This window comes from Denticeps clupeoides, chromosome 17 (genome assembly GCF_900700375.1).
Source record: "Denticeps clupeoides chromosome 17, fDenClu1.1, whole genome shotgun sequence".
NCBI classification, from domain to species: domain Eukaryota; kingdom Metazoa; phylum Chordata; class Actinopteri; order Clupeiformes; family Denticipitidae; genus Denticeps; species Denticeps clupeoides.
In genome coordinates this window covers 14,268,113-14,288,344 of record NC_041723.1, presented here as the reverse complement: position 1 = coordinate 14,288,344, position 20,232 = coordinate 14,268,113, and the positions used below count along the sequence as shown (strand labels likewise).

The 20,232-nt window shown below is 43.8% G+C and overlaps 2 protein-coding genes across 4 annotated transcripts in view; both read left to right on the top strand.

Annotated features, from left to right (window-relative positions):
- Nucleotides 1–1,648, top strand: part of hydin (HYDIN axonemal central pair apparatus protein) — a 60,412-nt gene extending 58,764 nt beyond the window's left edge. For both annotated transcript variants that reach the window (XM_028957888.1, XM_028957887.1), the window contains exon 85: nt 959–1,648. In XM_028957888.1, coding sequence (XP_028813721.1) covers nt 959–1,462 — 504 coding nt within the window. In that variant the 3' untranslated portion in view covers nt 1,463–1,648. The remainder of the gene's footprint in view (nt 1–958) is intronic.
- A 3,370-nt stretch (nt 1,649–5,018) lies between these two features.
- Nucleotides 5,019–20,232, top strand: part of necab2 (N-terminal EF-hand calcium binding protein 2) — a 59,065-nt gene continuing 43,851 nt past the window's right edge. For both annotated transcript variants that reach the window (XM_028958855.1, XM_028958854.1), the window contains exons 1-2: nt 5,019–5,351; nt 8,763–8,787. In XM_028958855.1, coding sequence (XP_028814688.1) covers nt 5,067–5,351; nt 8,763–8,787 — 310 coding nt within the window. In that variant the 5' untranslated portion in view covers nt 5,019–5,066. The remainder of the gene's footprint in view (nt 5,352–8,762; nt 8,788–20,232) is intronic.

Genomic DNA, 20,232 nt, shown 5'->3' with positions numbered 1-20,232 from the left:
TGTGTCCCTGAGCAAGACACTTAACCTGGAGTTGCTCCAGGGGGGGACTGTCCCTGTTACTACTGATTGTAAGTCGATAAGGGCGTCTGATAAATGCTGTAAATGTGCTCATGCACTATGGTCATTGCAGTTGGACAGCATCCTGCGAAGCTCTGCAATCAGAAAGCAACAGAGGATTCAGAATCTTGCGAAACATCTGATATGCAGCCTGCCAAAGCGTTAACTCATCACCCCATTCTTCATCTCGGCTACCAAATGCACCACACCTCCTTAAATGGGGGTCTCTGAATTTACAAAAAACTATTTAGTTAATGTCAAGTACATTTCAGTTGATTATCGAGAATGTTTCACATTCACTCATCAGCAGTTCAGTTGATGAGTTGGTGACTGCACTGGAAATGTAAAAATTGGGTTGGAGATATTGATGTCATATTGATTGCTCTCACCTGAGTAACCATCAAATACCAATTAATTTTAAATGTTTGTCCAAATTCTCTGTTATCACTCTTCATCAATTTACAGAAAAATCATATGAAAATAACATTTTCACAAGATGAAACCCTTTAAGTTGACATTACAGCTGAAAATGTCATACTGTAAAAGTAATAAACTTGGTTTGAATTACACAATAAATTCATATTAAGGAACTGAATGTTATGTTTTTTTTTTTAAATCTTACATGAATGAAATATTCAGCTTTACAGAGTAAAAATAATTGAGAAAAACATTTATGTTGGTTGGCCCTATTCAGATCATGTGGGACCGATGTTCACATTGAAATCAAGTAAATTCATATTTTTTTTAGTGTAGAAAAAAAAATGATTACAAAATCAAGCAAAATGTGTGACACTGTATTTTTTCTTGATTATGGGTGAAATAAATGTGTATGAGGTATAAATTATGTGGCAATAAAAATGTCTGTAACATATCTCCCTGCCTTCTCCTTTTCTCTCTGTAGATAGATAACCCCGACTTCACTGTGGAGAAGAGCATCCCTGCTCCAGCTGGCCTCCACACTGGAACAGATGTCAGTCTAGAGGTGAACTTTGAGCCTCGTCAGCTGGGAGAAGCCCGTGGCCTACTCACCCTTTCTTCAAGCAGCGGGGGCCAGTACGACTTTCCTCTGCACGGGACCTGCACTCTGCCCAAACCACAGGGTCCTTTCACTATCCGCGCCGGCGCAAATGTCTCCATCCCTTTCAAGAACGTTTTTGCACAGTCCTCCACCTTCTCGTTCCTGGTCGACAACCCGGCTTTCTCTGTCAAAAACGTGGAAACCATTTGGCCAAAGAAAACCTACAACATTCAAGTGACTTTTAAGGGTCCGGCTGCTGGGTCACAGGGCCTTTGCAATGGGAAACTGACTGTCTCCAGTCCCCGTACGGAGGGCTATGGTCAGAGTATCTCGTGGGTCTACTACCTGAGGGGCGTGAGCTCGGAGATCAAGGACAAGACCACCTGAGCTACCATATAACGTTTCCTTGTTTTCTAGCGATGTTTTTGTTTTGTGCAATCGGTTGCTTTGAAGCCTGTTAGCATGCCATGTTTAATCATTACGTTATGTTTCATATTTTCAGCTAATGTTATGTTTGCTGTGCAGGTAAATGTTGATTTTGAACATCCAACAATAAATATTGCTTTGTGTTTACCAATTTGTCTTATGATTACATTATGTCATTATGACACCGTGGCATCAGCTCAGCAATTGGCATTCTCTACACAACATACCCTAGGCTCTAAACCTGCTTTATAGTCGCATCCCCACTTTCCAGGAACACCTTGACCAGGCAAAGCTGGTTTTATATGAATATATATCATCATCAACATTAAGCAGCCGTTCATAAAGCTCATCAGCTGATTTCAACTACCTCCAAACAAAGTCGGTTTCAGCCACTCTACAGCTAAACACGCTGACATGCATAAAAATGTTTTCTCTCTGCAAACAGTCATTGACATCAAACATTTATGATTTAGTGTATAGCATGTATAGAAATATGACTTTTAGATTTAGGGATAAGAGGGGTCAAACTGGCACATGTAAGAGGACCGTCACTGTTTTTATTAATAACTATGCAGATGCACGTTTAAAGTCAGAATATAAAATATTTGTGTCTCTTATTTCCATTGAACAAATAGAAAAAAAGTAGAAATAAAATGAATATATGCATTTTATAAAAGAACAGGCGCCACTGCACCCCTTTGCTTGTAGAATTAGGAGGTTTAGGCTACAGGTTCTTACCGAGGCCACTAGGAGGTGATCTTGCAGCTTCAAAATAATTCGATAAGATGGACCGTACACGAGCTACTAATTTGTGTTTTTCACACATTGTATCTATTTATCTGTTTGTCTGCATGTGTGATGCTTGTTTTCTCACTTTAGTGTTGTTTTTGTGTGCACGGTTCCACTCTTGATCTGGGTGACTCAGTGCCTTTCCCATCCCTGAGGTTTTAAAAAAAGAGATGAATTCATACGGTGAGTGGGATCGCTTTAATGAGTGTGTGGGCGAGTGGAACTAAACCTAGGCCAGACAGTATCGCCCTTTTTTCATATTCACACATTTCTAAACATGGAGCTCCCACTTTTCACACTTTGATTCCAAAAATGTTTCTTTTTATCATGTCCTCTCCTGTCATAAATAGAACAGTGCGAAGTGGCATCTGTTAATTATGCCCGTTATTGACTGTTATCTGTCGGTAGCAATAACTGTCATGCTGTCATTCATCGCCAGATCCCATTTTATTTACGTAGATGACCACCTTGTCCATCGATTCAATCTTAACCAAATAACATACCAAAATAATACCATCCCTTGATGTATGAAATCGCCGCTGAAATCACAAATACCATGATTAAAGGAAGGGCAATGTCAGAGGCCCAAAATTATTAATAGGACAACAGCTGGGGAAGCCAAGTAAGATGGAACTGAGATGTGTGGAGAGGATTTACTCTTTTTCAATTGTCATCAAACAGCCTCGCATTAATACTGTAACCTGAAAAAACTGAGATCATTTTGGACTGAAACCACATTTTGTGCTCTAATTATAGGTCATAGTCCATAATCAGCATCAGAATCTGCTTTTTTATTTGATGCTCTCCAACATACAGCTTAGAATTCCGCGCGAGCCACAAACATGGTGGTAGTGTGGCGTGTCATGCAGTTCCTGCAAGAGGCGCACAGGGACAAAGGTACACCAGAACACTCCGGCATTTCCTGATCGCAAATGGAGCCCCTCCAGTCCAGGTCAGCGGGTTCCGACCAGCACCCACTCGCCATCTGGGCCCTGCCACAGCAGGGTGCCACATCTGCTAGCGGCGGCGTCCCTCTGGCACGAGCTGCAGCGTGAGGTTGATGAGGCTGCAGTAAAAGCGGTTAATGGAAGACTCCACTCAGCGCCACAGGTCTGCATCGGTAAGCTGGACAGGGGGCTGGGAGCAGCAGGGGTCTCTGTGTCTCCGTGGCTTAGATGTGCAGAGGGGAACGTTGTTCAAGCCTTGAAGACACGAGATTACTGTGGCTTAATAGCTTTGAGGGTTGTTCGAGTCACTATGACTTGCCCTGTCATTAAATATACATATATGTTCATCACTTTTCCCATAATGATAAATGCCCCTCTATGGGCTGCAACGCTGCAGGGGGTGTTTTCCCTCGAGCCAATTAAAAAAAGGGGGGTCCTCCAGGCAGGAATGACTTAATCACCTTCCTGAAAGGGCAGCCTTTCAACTCCAAAAGGTCACCCCGCTCCTCTAAAGAAAAACTCACATCACAGCGAGGTGAGGAGGGCACCCTCAAAAGCAAAGAGGTTCCTTCTGAACCAGGAACGCTAAATTAACAGTAAAGGCAAAAAAAAAATTTTAGCGAAGGAGTGTGCAGTGTGGCTCTTCATAATGAAGCAGGCCGCACCGGCTGGAGAACTTCCCCTTGAAGCGGATCATCAGAAAGGGGCCTCATTTAGACCGGCCTCATACTGATGAGAGGTCACTTTTTTGGAACTACAGAAGCAACTGTTGCTGTAATTGCGCCCTGAGCTCGGTTGAGATAAAGTACTTCTTGGTGTATATATAGGCAGCAATTGAACAGTTGGATCTTCTGGGACTGGTTTGGTTCATAGCTGTTTAGTATGCATAAATTATATCACATCCTCGTTGGGTTCTAAATGTATCTGTCATGTATTGGTGTGTGCTTGTGTTTGATGTATTAAACCCTCCTGTTTGTACGGAGTCGTGCAAATGTGTCCGACTCTCCACCCCATCACCATGACAGAGCTCAGTGAATAGCAGGCAGCAGGGCACACTATGGCAAAAGGGCAATCCAACAGAGCTGTGGTGTGCTCCAGGCCCAAGAATGCTCACCTCAGATAATGTAGCACCATTATGGCTGATATAAAAATGCAGACATTGAACCAGTTGCCATAAAATTATTCCTAATATGATTATTGATTATTGACTGTCGTCAACTTCCAATGCTGGAAACACACAGCACTGTACTACATTGTACTTCATACATCAAAGTACAGGGTTCGATTACGAGTCCCAGAAGTTGCATGTTCTTGTCAATTTATGGCTCCAAGTTGGTGAGGGGTGTGTCCCACGCCCCACAACCCGCCACCCTAGCACGGGTTAAGAGGTTATGAATCTGGCTGAATATTAACGATCCACCGGAAAGAGCCCACAGTTAGAGAACCAAGGCTCTACACATCAACCGCAGAAGGGAAGTCACATTTCTTTGTCACACGTAGTCAGCTAATGTAACGTGGTGAGACACCGTAACCATATTTATTCATAAAGGACTTAATGCACATAAAGTGCTTAGGAAGTGGGTGGTAGTAGCCTACTCGCCTATAAACCAGAAGACCCAGGTTCAAACCCCCCTTACTACCATTGTGTCCCTGAGCAAGACACTTGCTCCAGGGACTGTCCCTCTCATAAATTCAATGATCAGGGACGTGGACAAAAATGTCCATTAAAAATGAAAGCAGTCTGAGTGAAAGTTGGAGGTGCTGATGTCAGCGGGGAGGGGAGGGTCCGGCCCCCATAGCGCGCAGCATGAACGCTCCGCGGCAAAAGGATGTGTGAGCAGGCAGCGCGCTACTGCAGGGACGGCGTCCACAAACTGCTGCAAAAAGAACAGGGCAAACTCCGGGCGCAGGACAGCCCCGGGCCGCGGGACAGCGAGACCGGGAGCGGCGGCAGCCAGCCGGGCGGCATCGACGGGCTCGTCCGCTGGATCGTCACCAAGATGAGCGACAACAAGAGCATCTCCAGCCGGGAGTACGCGAGGGAGGAGGCGGCGGCCGCGCAGGAGCAGTTCTTCGCGCCGGAGCCGCGGAAGGGCATCTCCGTCATCCTGGACGTAGGTGGCGCTTTTTAAAAAAAAAAAAAAAAAAAAAAAAACCGCTTCTGGTTCCGATTCGGTTCGAGGGGTCGTGGTGAATAAACTTTGCGGGGCTCCGCGCAGGATCACGGTAGCTGTACAATCGTGCGAACGTTCATTATTATTACCGCTGAATGTTATTATCGTCCCGGTTTTTTTTTTTTTAAGTTTGCGGTGGAAAAGGTGGCAAAAGTAAAATATAAAATAAAATAAAATAAAAATCTGTCGCATAGCTGCCGTTTTTGTGTCATTCTGACGCACCCATCATTTAACCAAGCGGCATCCTGCTCACCAGCACTGTCTGCTGTAAATATTTTATGAAGTGTGTGTGTGTGTGTGTGTGTGTGTGTGTGTGTGTGGCTCCTGCAGCGCTGCTTTAGTAGGTCAATGTGGCGCCTAGCTGTTTTTTTTTTATTTTTTTTATTGCGTCCATCAGACGCTCCCTCCTCCGGAGAGACGGGACTGAAAAAAAGTTCCAATGAAATCCGAGAATCGCAGAAAAGTAGTTCACTGTCAGGTGGGCTACCCACATTCTGAGGCAACGCGTGGAACTCATTAAAACCCCGAGTCTTGAGGCGCTCCCCACCCTGGAAAATACAGGATTAGGAGAGGATGGGGGAGGAAGATGAAGAGGAGGAGGAGGAGGAGGTTCACTGGGAGAGCAGGTGCTTGCTGGGAAATTGATTTCCTTTGTCACCCAGTGGGCGTATTCTATCACCTGCCCGAATCCTCCATACCGATCGAGGCGTCGCCCCGTCCAGAGTTCTCATCGGCGTTCAAAAGTCGCCTCGTTCCGGTTATTTCAACCCAAATAAATCAGCTTTCAGACGATAAAGTTCATGACTGGATTTGACGGGTGAGAAAAGTGGAATTTGCTGTTTCAGTGGAGTTGGCTGCTTTAAAATGCAAATGTTGTCATGGTTTGTCTATTAAAATATGCCACAGAGATGTAGAAAAGCAACAAACGAGCTCCCCTAAATGGTCGTGGTCTCCGGCACGGCCCTCCTGCCGTACAGCATGTGTGGTTTGGCACCGGGGACGCTGTGCAGAAGAACCCTGCCGGCGTCGTTCCGTGCATCTAATTGCTGCCGTTTTCATCTCCCCCCCCGCCCCGACGGAGCCCGGCTGCGGAGCAGAGCACCATCCATTCTTAATGAGGCTCCTCTCTGGCTCTCCGTCCCGTCCTCCTCTTCGTCAGCCCTGACCCCTTCGTCTCGATACCTCCTGCGCGGCTCAGTCCCCGCCAAGATGCGGCCCTCCTACTTACCCGGAACATTCCGCGCCTCCGCCCCGGCCCACCCTCGCTTTCTCTCTCTCTCTGATGGATTTCGCAGTTAAATTGTCCAAGCGGCTGTCCTTCCTGTCAAAATGAGAGCAAACGCTGATTTAATCATGAAAAAATAAGGGACGAGACCGAAGATTCAAGCCAATTAAGGCTGGATGTACAGCCAGTAGTCAAACCTTAGACTCTGAGGTGCGGTCACACTTTCAGGCATTTATGTCTGGAACGTCGCTGCTCTATCAGGTTTTAGTTGTAGAAAAAGGTCCTGTCCCCTTTTCCTGTCGATTTATTCGTCAAAAAAACAAACTGGGTCACCTACTCCGTCCGACACCGTACTTTTCCTGACTAACGGTTGATCATAGACCCTGTGCTGCCAGTTTATTCCCAGTGTGCACAGCCAGGCCTTCTCGGCGCCGCACTGTGAAGAACCGTCCACTTGGCCGAACGTCATCAAATTAAAGCGCGTCGTCCTCTAACTGTGATGGCCTCAGTCAGTGTGACGCATGTATACAGTAGAGGTAACGTGCTTTTTAAAAAATGCGCCTGTGTGCAGGGTTCACTGGGTGCTTCTTTTTTTTCTTGGTTAAGTGGTCATTGATTTTTTTTTTTTTGCCTTTGCAATACTCATTCCTCCATTCAGTCCATCCATCCCAACATCCGCACAACAGTCCGCCACTACCCGGAGACGGCACAAACAGATCTGGGAGATTAGGCTCCACAAACAGCACCTCCTGGACGATTCATTTAGATGTCACTGCTCAAGAGCCCTGTGGAATAAATGAAAGTATTGATTGGAAATTTCCGTGTGAAGAGGAATAGGGTCGGGAGGCAGCGCTTCGGTCATCTGCAGTGGCTGCGTGATGAGGTGTCTTTAGGGCCCAGTTCTTCTCCGTTGGCTTGATTTGAGTAAACTGTCCAGGTCCACTGGTCCATTGATCCACTGGTCCACACCCAAATATCTGTATTATCTGTAAAATCCCTATATCTGTAATGCCCATTCGTTCAAATAATGAATGTTAATTTATTCACGTTCTTAAGCATCTGTCTGTGAAGACCATACTGCGGTAAAAGAACATTCAACACTTTGCGGTAAAAGAACATTCAACAGAGATGCAGGTTAACACAGTCACCAGTTGATATCTAACTCCAGCTTTTTTCTTTTTTACATTAGCGGTGTTGAAATTCATCTCAAAATCGATGCATTGCGACACAGACATAGACGATTATGCATTGATGCAGTGCAGAACATAAAAATAAAAAAAAAAAGCATTGACTGTGGCTGCCCGATCCGAGTACAGCCATATTTAACCATGATACTGCCAAGTGTAATGCCCATGTAGGGTGAAGGAGAGGCGCAAAGACTTGACATGAAGAATAATGGTTTTAATAGAAAAAAGGAAGAAGGCATGATGTCGAAACACAAAGTACAGCACGTAGCTCACAACATTCACACAGGGTGTCCTGCAGGGCGACCTCTAAAGGCCCAGATCAATCGAGCCTAATGAACATCCCCTGTGAGTGATCAGGACCCAACACTCACGTAAATAGTCAGGACGCCACACCAAGAGTACTTCACGGTACGAACTCGGCTCAATTTACAGCAGTAAAGGTTATTCGGTTATTCCTGTGAAGAGAGAAATGTTGAATTGTGGGAGCTGGGAAAGGTCAACATCCATAATTGATAGATTATTGTTCTGGGATTTGAGCTTTTACCTACATACGCTCATGAGTTTTTGTCTAGGGTCAGGGACATGAGCAAACGGTCATCCCTAAATGAAGCTGAGGTGTTTTTGGCAGCTAATGAACAGGATTTTCTTTTATTTCTCGTTTTTTCCTGGCCTGCCTGCCCAACTCTACCCCCACATGGGAGCCAAGCCCCTTAAAAGCCCAATGGCAGTGAATCAGTGGTCAGAGGGCGGAGCCAGAACTTCAGACGCCCCCTCCCTCACACTACACAGGCCCACACACACAGGAACATAACATTTCTAAACCAATGAACAGGGTGCTTTCATTGACTGTTTATCAAATGTCACTTTATAAAGAGAATAAAAGAGAACACCATTAACATTGTTTTCTGATTTTCTGTTTTCCTCTTGCCTTTTTTTCAGATTTTCAGACGAGCTGATAAAGATGGTGAGTGTATTTCTCTCTTGTGAGTGACTTTGTCTGACCCCATAATCAAAAAGTCATCTGTGTCACGTTGGTGGTGTGTGGTTAGAACAGACTGTTTTTACAGTGTGTTATGGACTTGTGGTTGGGGACATGCATTTAAAAAAATAAAATATTTGCATAAAACTGTCTGTCATGTTTGAATTCACATAATAATAATAATATTGAATTCACATTCCCTTGGGATTAAGGCTGTGTGATCTGGCATAAAATTCATATTGCGATATAAACCGACAGACGGTATAAATTGCAGTATATAATTTGATAACTGTTTTTGAAAGGGGTAACACGTGTCCATAGCGAAGGAATCAACATATAGCATATATGTACCAGATAAAACAATATCTGGGCAATTCTACTTTAAGCGGACTTTCTGTTACACCCGTAAGGCTGGTGAAATGCCAGGTATTTGTATGATGGAAGTAATTATAAGGATTACCAGTCATTTAGTCATGACTTCATTTCAGAAATGCCTCATGGGGCAAGTTGGCGTGTGCTATTCGCAAGGAGCTGATATTTCTGCAGCAGGCCGGTATAATCACAATATCTCCCACTGGCCAAAATTTACATCGCATAGAGGCAGTGGTGGCCTAGCGGGTAGGGATCTTAAATCGGAAGGCTGCCGGATTGAATCCCGATCCATCCCCACCGTCCCCACACACTGCACCCCGGCTCACCGCTGCTAATACTACTCGGCATCCCAAAATGCCAAAATGTCCCAAACCCGGAAAAGCAGCTTGTGACTGAGAAGCATCAGTACCGCCATTGAACTGAACCGGCGTACCCCTCCTTCGCCTCAGCCACATTCATGTATGGCAGTTAAAGTGCTTGATGCTGATCTTCGGGGTGGACAGCGTTTATCCCGCCCCGCGTGCCCGGTGCCAGGGTCTCTTTGATTCCCTCTGGCACTCGTTTGATCTAGTGCCATATCTAAAGCCTGTCTGCATGAAGAAACCGAACAAGGGGAGAGGACATAAAAGGAATCACTGCATTACGAACCAGATGGCCATATTTTTTTTATTTTTTTGCCTTGATGAGTGTATTTGTTTGTGTCTGTGTGCATATGTGTTGTCTGCAGGCATGTGTGTCTGACGTGCTGCTTTTAATAACTAAATTCTGTTTGGATGTGTGATGCGTAATAGGGGCCGTAACGGTGAGTCTTGCTACATGATACTATAAGTGTCATTTTTCCGCCATTTAAACCATCGATTTTTACTTAAACTTCAATATATTGATATATTGGAACATCTCTATTGATACAGGTCACCAACGTATTGATTAAGTAACCAATCAATCCCCCCCACCCCCCTCCTCTACATCACAGATTACTTATTATGCTTGTTATGTGTGTGTGCGTCCGCCTTTGTGTTTGTAGGTCGGTCAGATCCGTGTTTCACGCAGCGCCATGTTAATTGTAGTTGATGGTATATTTTCACGTCTGGAACGTTTTTGGTCAGAGCACTAGAGGGCCCGCAGTAGCGTTACCATGTTCAACCACGTTTACCGTGTTCGAAAGCAGACAAATCGTGGAGCGGGAATGGGAAACAAAGTAAAGCCAAACGCGTACGGTATTAAAGTGAATCGTGGTTATGTGATGTGCACAGCTAGTGCAGTTATTTTTAAACTTCTCCCCTGAGACCGCATCGGCGGCAGCTCTAATGAGAAAGCCAAGGCCTGGCACGGAATGACTCTGATTCAATCAGGTCTTTTCAACAATGGCCAGCGCTGGCCATTTCATTTCTTTGCAATAACGGAAAAAAAATGGCGTACGTGCGGCATATTGCCTCCATTTGTCTGCTTGTTCACTGGTAATTAACTCTTAACTGGCGCTGGCGTGTCCTGCCCTGGCGCATTTTGCCCGCTGTAAAAGCGGCGGCTATGGGAACAAACAGGGCTCGTTGGATGGGACGGCGGCATTGAGTCGTTAGGAAGTGCTTTATAGCTGAGATGACACGTTGCTTTGGCCCCGGAGCTTTTATCTCTGCTCCTCCAGGCGATAGGGCTGCATTTCACACCCCGATTATGGCTCCTGACCCCATAAATCTGCAGGGACGAGGGCACAATAGCGGAGTGCACCGTCGCATCCACACCTAGCCAAAACCTTTTAAATATTTAACTGCCCTGAAAGGAATTCTCGTGTGCGAGGGGGAGGTACCGGTAATTATGGACACGTGGATGGTAATGGGAATTTAATTGCCGTCCTTTTTCCCCCACTTTGAATTCCGTGCATGGCTTTTCCGCCGCAGTAGTCCTGCCTTCCTAAAACAACTGTCAGGAGGCCATTATGGATGCAGTCGTGGCCAGTTTTAGAAGAACAGATAATCCCTGGCTTCGGGTGGTAGTACAAAACGTGTTCTCCTTCTCGTCATTTCTCATGCTGCAATTTTCTAGTAAATTTATATGTGCGTCGAATACGACTCTCGGTTGGTCAAAGCAGTCCGGACTCAGGGAAACGTGCGATGACTGCTCGCATTGTCACGTGTCCTCAAGAGAGGGCTCTGCTCTAGGCAGCAGCGGGGTTTTTGAAATATAGGGCTGACAAGCGGGGTCCCCTGCCCCCGTCCCTGCACGCACACTGCAGCGTGTTGGCCTGCAGCGAGACTGCGGCGGTTGTGCTGCATTTTGCATTTTGGCCAAGTGTTTAATATCCGTGCCGACTGCCAGGAGTCCGGGATGGAAAAGGCGTCAGAGGACAGAGGTTTCTGTACCTGCCTCCCTGTCAGACCTCAGATCCTGTTTTGACACCATATAGATCGGAGCTGGCTGCCGATTTTTCAGGGCTGGCTTCAATATATTAATATTGATGTCAGTTTTATTAGCCACTCTGTGATCGTTTGGACACAGTAATGCATTTCTAATTAAAGTTAAGGAGATTTACCATTAACCCTGTGAAACATAAAAGCTCTGGACTTTTATATTTAAATTGATGTCTCTATGTGGTCCAGGGAAGTCAGTCGCACCACCTAAGATCAATTTTTTTAAATAAAAATGCAAATTTGTCACATATTGACCAAAGTGTAATGAGTTTATACGGTAGACTCAGCATTTTAAGGAGGAACTTTCTGGTTTTGGCTGCGCCAAATGCTTCAATAATTTTGAAGTAATCCAATTTTCTGCTTTTAGAAACGTCATTGATTATTCTATAATCATGCTCCTTGTTTTTGTAAAGCTGGTTATGATCCAGTGCCGCCTGCCCACTTTGCCCAAAGTTTCCATCGGTCTTGTATGTTTCATTCGGTTTTATTCAAGAGTATTGCTGGATATTGTTACTGTATCCATAATTGTGTTTAATTTTCAGGAAGATGAAATTAGATACTATGTATTGGAAGATACTGTATTGTACTAGACATTAGCTATAAGTCTCTGGAGTGTTGTCAACATCTCTAATAGGCTCAAAAAGTCTGATCAGGGAAGGTCGTCTGGTTTTTCGATTCTATCATTAGTGTTAGTATGTGTGTATTTACACTCAACCAGCTACACCCACTGTGCATACATTTCCAAATGCAGGTAGCTTCAGAAAAGGTGTATTTAAATAATATCAGACTGATTTAGTCAGAAAAAGAACTTTTTTAAAAACTTCAAATATTAAATTCTGAGCAGTGGAATATTGGGATGAATGCAATGTTTTTATGCAGATTAGCTGTAATATTGAGTATAGGTCAGAGCGAAGGTCGGAATATGTGTAGTGCGAAAAAAAGCATGCTGCCACATGCTGTTTTTGACAGGGGAGAAAAAGACTCTTATGTGCACTCAGTTTGGGCTACTTGCAGGGCTGGACACTCTTATGCATTATTTCGTGTTTCTGCTCGGCCATATTTTGACATTTCGCTGAAACTAGAAACATAAGAGACCTGAAATCTGTCAGCAGTGATTTGGAAGCCTTTGCTCTCCGGCCATCCCGGGCAAACTTAAGGCAGACTGTAGATTTGGAACGGTTGTAGGTAACAAACTCACCAACCATCCTGTTTGAATACCACTAAATGTAATGTAGTAAATTAGGGTAGACAGAGGAGGGAGAATTAATACAAACTTTGATCTTCTGGCTTCTCCTCTGGGTTCCCATGTCATTGGTTTCCTGTGTTATCATATAAGATAAGACAAGATGATCCTTTATTAGTCCCACAAGTGGGAAATTTACATTGTCACGGCAGGAAAGGGACAGTACAAAATAACAACAGCAAAAGTCTGAACACACCTTCTCATTCAATGTGTTTTCTTGATTTTCATGATCATTTACGTTGGTAGATTCTCACTGAAGGCATCAAAACTATGAATGAACACATGTGGAGTTATGTACTTAACAAAAAGTGGAGACCTGACCTCCACAGTCACCGGACCTGAACCCAATTGAGATGGTTTGGGGTGAGCTGGACCGCAGAGCGAAGGCAAAGGGGCCAACAAGTGCTAAACACCTCTGGGAACTCCTTCAAGACTGTTGGAAACGCATTTCAGGTGACGACATCTTGAAGCTCATCGAGAGAATGCCAAGAGTGTGCAAAGCAGTAATCAGAGCAAAGAAACTAGAATATAAAACATGTTTCCAGTCATTTCACCTTTTTTTGTTAAGTACATAACTCCACATGTGTTCATTCATAGTTTTGATGCCTTCAGTGAGAATCTACCAATGTAAATGGTCATGAAAATAAAGAAAACACATTGAATGAGAAGGTGTCCAAACTTTTGGCCTGTATATTTGTGAAATAGTTGCAAGAAATTGAACAATCTAGACAGACCTTTACCAATCCTGATGTAGCCATCAGCCCATCAAGCTTCATCAATGTGCTCATAAGGAACAAGGTACGTTGCATGCTGACACAGACCCTCTACGTTCTCTCCATGTTCCCACGACAGGTTCCATGCTGCAAGGCTCGAAGGCGCTCTGTTCTTTAATTTAATTACTGTTTTTGATGCTCCACAGATTCCTGTCTCATTGTGTGGGAGGTAATTACCGTCACTCATGGTGAAGGGAAAACAGCGGGCATTTAGGGATGTCTGTTTGCCCACGATTGGCAAACAAATGCTTAGACTGTACTTCTATTAGAAGAGGACAGTAAACTGTCTTTTTTCCCTTCGGTGAATATTCGTAACGTACGTTTGCAGACAAAGCTGTTCCTCTGTTCAGGAATAATTCCTACTTTCTAAAAGGACACTGATAAGCTAATGCTAATTTGCCCATTTTTTTGGCCAACCGTCTGTGGATACTTTTTTTATTATTTTTTTTTAGACTGACAGATGTTTGTATAGAACGTTTTTGCATGGATGCTCAGGACGTAGATAATAAAACAGACATTTAAGTAATAAATGTGTTGTTTGACAGTGTAGTGAGTGTGAACTAGAACAAATTCACGTGTGTCAAGTCTGTCTGATTTGTAGGTGAGGCTTCTGTAATATTGCTGCATTGCTTATTAGCCCACAGGAGATTTTTATTCAGTCTGAAGATGACGAATCTCACCTCTGCAGATCTGGGCAGACCCGTCTAATCCCCGTGCCACAAAGAGACGATGCATTCTCGTCGCTTTTTTCTTCTTCTTGTCTTTCCAACCTGTGCCTTTGTGCACAGACACAAACTTTCCAAAGTTAAACTGAAATAACACAAAAGTGTTTTGACCTCTTTTCTCGTATGGCCTGAGCGCAGCGGCTCGACAGACTCGGCTACAGAGTGTAATCAAACAGAAAGGGTAGAAATTGGTGTTGGAGAGAGTCCAATTAAAGAGGAGGAGGAGTGCACCCAGGGCCTGGTCAGCACTTTCTCTCATTTCTCTCATTATTTTTTATGTGCGGACGGAACTCACGCTCCCTCGTGCCCAGCCCTCCCGCTTCTATTGCTCAGCCAGGATCTTTTAAAATCGCGTTTCCCTTATTGAAGTGATTCTATTAGGTTGATTATTTTATTCAATTTATCAATTTGTCAGCAGGCGAGGTGTTTCGTTAAATATATGATAAGTTGAATAATGAGGACATTCAGGTGAATATTTTGGTGAATATTTTGATAAAACAGCCATTTTACAACATGCCCCTACCTGCCAATTGGCAAGCATTTAGCCAGATCATGGCAGAAGGAAAGTCATGTTTTAATCTAGAATGACATTGTTATTTGGGCAATTTCAGTTTCTTTGTAATGGACTTAATAATGGACTTAATAACATATTGCTTTAGGAATTCTATAGAGAGGTAGCATATCAGCAAGTAATAGATTGGCAGTGAGCTGGATATCTTTTTTCGAAGTCTTTTGAAAACGCTCCTGGCGCCCTCGGATCTGTATAAGTCGCATCACATGGTCCCTGGTGTTCCTACCTAATTAAATCATACTTTGTGCCTGAAGCGAGGAGATTTGGCTCGATTCCATTTCCTAAAACCTACTAACGCCTCCCTCTTTTTCCGATTCAACCCAAATCATGCGGAATTAGTTATGGTCGGAAATTTCAAGTGTCAGAAGTGGTAAACATATAATTGGCAGGGGCTGATGGAACTGGACTGGTAATCCTGCAGCGTGCTGCGGATATTTTCGTACCATTTCAACTTCTATGCAGTGTTCCAGCACATCAGGCAAATGACAACATCAGGAAAACATCAGACCGCGCGAAGCGAGGCACTCGGGCCAGCCGAGCGTGCTGCAAATCTGTTTTCAGACAGACGGGCCACCCCGGGGAACCCTGTGAACACTCCGGAGTTTGATTCCCGTCTCATCTTCCTTCCTGATAGCTGATGCCCTTCTGTTGGAGAGGAAGCCTCACTGACCAGCTGGGCTTTTCTCTCCGCTCCCACCATGGAGAGGCATGATACTCGCTGGCCAGAATGCTTTTTAAAGACCTTTGCTGATAATTGTGGACCTCGTTGGAAGTTTGGAATCTCCTGAAGTTTGAAGATCACAGCTCTCATTATTACTGCTTTGCTCAGGAGAGCTCAGCCACAGTGCTTTTTGAAAATAAGCTAACAGACAGATTAGTAATGCAGGGAGAGAGTGGGTGACGAAAGGAGGAATCAGATCCTTTCACTGAAACCATGGGCTTGTGGCTTCACAATCAAAGGTGTTAAGTTAAGAACTTAGGCCTCAGTCTGAATGAAAATGTGCCTCTCTGCTGATACTCCATTCCCTGATTATTTTATAAATGGTCCTGGTAACATTAGTCCAACTGGAATGGAACTAATATGCAGTTCTCAAATTTTGACTGACGTACACAGATGCGTTTGGGAGTCAAGGGCAGTGTCTGCCTCTGGATAAGAACATAACCAGAAGGAATAACTGGCATCTATTTAGCAAAATAATGAAAGTATGCAGCATTTACAAATTGTAAAGCAATTTGTATCCAGGTTGCCACTCAACGTGGTACCAAAACAACTCCAGATAAATAGTTTATTCTTTTGCATTACTGGGAAAAGCTGAACTCACACTCCATAACAGCATAGTCTGACATTAAGCAGTCAATATTTTTATTTCTCTCCCCTACCAATTTTAACGTCATTTATGATTTAGGCTTCCAATGATCACAAAAAAAAGTTCAATTTTGCTATAATTTCCTCCTTTCGCCATGTGCTACAGATCCTTCCTAGATTATATGCATCGTATATTTTATTTTATAACATTTGTCTTTCAAACCTATTCTTTTCAGTTCAGTGATGTTACGATTAAAGAGAATCCTGTTAAAGAGAATCCTACAGAGCACAGTTAGACTACACTAGTTTTCTACAACCATCTTAACTTTGGTAGTAGGTTTGTGTAAGTAGCAGAGCACAATAATGGACGGACTCAACCATTTAATTTACACATTTATTTTGAACGTGAGCACTCCTGGAGTTCCTTCCAGGTGTACCTCCATGGCGAAAGGTCAGCTCTTGTAAGGTAGTGTTAAAGGTGTGGTTTTCCTAATAGCTCGCCGCTGCAGCTGAGGAATGTGGCTGACAGGTAGTACATGTGTTACCAGATGTCCTTAACAGATGTTCCACCTCTGAAGAAGCCCTGACCGAAACATTTACAGGAACGAGAGAGCTGCTAAGAGGACACAGATAAGCTGCTGGCAACCCTGTCCACACAACAGCGAATGGATTTCCAGAGAGGTCTGGAAGGTTCCAGAGGTTGGTTCTGTCTGCTCCGATGATGAAAAATAAGCACAGTTGAGAATTGGATTTGCCCCCATCTTAATGGCATTTTAACAGTAGTTATCTTGGATTTTGAGTGTCTCGCAAATGTATGGTTCTACCCCACCTTGACATTGGAGAATGAGTCTCGATCCAGTATGAAGTATAATAAAATGTCCCACTGTGTCACTTCACCCTGCAGTCTGCTGGCTCTTTATCTACTGTTGGTTCCTAGTGTAGCCCCCAGCGTCCCTGTTACCCTGCACTGTATGTACAGTTTTAGAAAATGAATGGATAGATGGATCAGTTCTCAAATTTCTTTGAAATTGCGAACAATAAAACTCCCTCACGTTGTACCCTTATTCCTACATAATCTCTGCATTTGGCCTCTACTTCAGTGGTCTTGGTCGCCAAGAGCTGAGCAAGACGTAACGTGAGAGCAGTGCAGGTAAACACACCTTCCTTTCCATTACGGGCTGTTCCCTGCTGTCTGGGTGTCTCATGCAGATCCTCCTTTCTGGAGCTGGACCCTGTCTTCCTTACCATGCAGTGGGAGTTTCAAATGCAGGCAAGAAGAACTGTGCCAAGCGGAGATGGCAGTGGGCTGGCGCTGCCGTTGGTGTGGTAGATCAGCCTGAGGGAAAGAGTGGGTTGAGACCACCCTTCCTGGAACCCACTTGAGAGGACTCCTTTTTTTATTTTTCGTAGCTGGAGAGGACACACGTGGGGTCAAAGACACGTTGCAAACGCTCTGATGTTCACTTCAAATGCACTTTCACGAAGAACAAGGTGGGTACATTAGTTTGAGAATCCTGCTGAGCAGCTGTCACACAGACAGAATGAAAAAGAGCCCATCTATCATCACTGTAAGTGTGTGAGATGCTGCGAGTGAATCACCGATGTGACCTTTTTGCTGCTAAAACCCACTCCACAAACACAGTGGCTGTGACCTTCATACTAATCACCCACAGGAACAACCAAACGGGAACATTAACTCAATGCAAAAGGAAATCGGTGCCAAGGTTTATAGTCTGCTGTGGTAAACAGAGGCTTTCTGAAGAGGGTAATGCTATATTTGTATCCTCAGGGATATCCTTGAAAATTCTTTTCTGTCATAAAGTGCATTAACCTTGGCGTAGATCTTATTTCTACTGTGTCAGGAGAAAGGACACTGACTTTCTTTTTACATTTTTATTTAATTTGTCGTGCTTGTTTGTTACGTGGGTTACATGCACTGTTTTGTTATTTTAGCACTGTTATTTCACAATGATTATATTAGTTTGTAATAGATCATACAGTTACAGTACACATTGTTTATATTGGATAGTGTTGTATTGTAACAGTGATGTCATTTAACTATTATTATTTATTTATTTATTTATTGGGGGGGGTGGGGGGTTAAATTGGGATCTACTATTTTTGAGCTAAGTTTGAACTTCTTTGTTAACCTCTCCTGGAAGGGAATGCAGGTCTTTCTTTCTGTACGATCATCTGCCATGGAGTCCACCATTAAGCATCATCATGTTTGTACGATAGACCAGATTTGACAAGCCGAACAATGGATGTGAAATAACATGATCAGATTATTCATTTCTGGAGGGACACTTGACATCCGTGACAGGGTTTGCAAACTGGCATTTACAATGAAAAGAATCTCTTGAGTTTTAGCAGTGAGCTGATTGGTCAGTCTAATCATCACCACTGTTAAGGTCTGCAGCTTCACTGCCAGCTGATATTTACTACAAATTTGATGCACGTTGTACGTATGAATCAAAAGCTAAATTTTGGTTAGATTTTGAAACACACCCACACCTGCATTAAATGCAACCATGTCTTATAATAATAAAAATGATGCAGATCTTGTCAAACAAATATTCTGGTATATTCAAAGGGGCATTGTTTGTATGGTTTGAAATTGCACAGCCCTCTGACTGTCCGATGCCTGCAAACTCTTGAATAAACATTATTCTGTGACATGTAGTGACCAATCAGTACCAGTTATGTGCTAAAGGTCAGGTGATTATGCCCGAGTGGCCTTGCAAACGTAGCAGCCATACGAAGGTTAACCTGGACGCCTCTCAGAATATCTGCCCTTTCTCCCACGCCGCTAATGAGAGAAGGTTGGAGTCATTGCCTCACGTGTGAAAGTGCAGCTATAAGCCTGCTCCCTCTGAGCTCCCTGTCCGAATGACATTTAGATGTCACTTAATTAGTGTCCTCGTTTAGGTTGTCTTGCTGTGGGTGTACATGTGTAATTTTGTGTGCATGTGTGCTGTGCGCTCAGCTTCAGAGAAGAAGAAAAGCACCCACACTCGTCTCGTTCAACTGTTCATCCATCTGCCAGTGGGAATATCAGCCCTATGTGGGAAATGTTTTCTCTTTCATAAACACAGCTCATGCATAAGCAAGCACCGTTCCATCCTTTAAGCTTGTTGACCTTGAGTTATCAAAAACTGTAGTCCAGGGGAAGGCTCGGTAAGTCACCATTCCAACGTCTCGTGTTCTATTCCTGAGCTGCTATACCCACTTTTCTTCTATTCGAATTATTATTCCAGCATCTCACAGTGCAGACACAGAGTAGTAAGAATCCTTGAAAGGATCCCAGGAGAAATGTGTTGCATCCAAACAGAAGTTTTCTTCTGGCCACACCTTACTTCCACGTCGCTGTGTTTGAGCGTGTCAGCATCATATGAAACAGATACGTCACTTCAGTCTACCCTATTACGTCTCCATTTTCTCTGGTTATTATTTTGCTGTTAAATTGAGGGTCTTAGATGATATGTGCTCTGTCTTCTGTGACAATGTTTTAACCATGCCACTATGGAAATCCTTATATCTACAGCCTGAGAGAGGCAGTGCTGAAGGAATGGATCCATGAAATCTTGGTCCTTATCCAGTCTGTCTCCCAGTATCTAGTTACCCCTGGTTACAGCACACTGGAATCCCCCATATGCACATCGACTCCGGCTGTTACCATGGCGTCATGACAATTTCCATAGGACTGCTGTGTCTCCAGATGGCTGATGAATTTAATCAAGTGAAAATCTTATATTGGGTCGTACATCTACATCCATGGAAATTTGGGCCCGTTGTTACAGGCCGTTCTGTTTTTCTGGGTCTGTCACCTCACCACTACCTCATTAAGGGTTGCTCAGCTCACAAAGTGAAACAGGAAACCTTCATCTTTCTTCTCCAAATTTATTTAACAGTAGGTGTCCAGTCCCACATAGGCAGTGTAGGGATTTTCACATTCACTTTCAAATTACATTAAAAGGGGAATTAATTAAACATTTTAATCCCTTGCATTTTTTCATTGCCAACCAATTAACTATT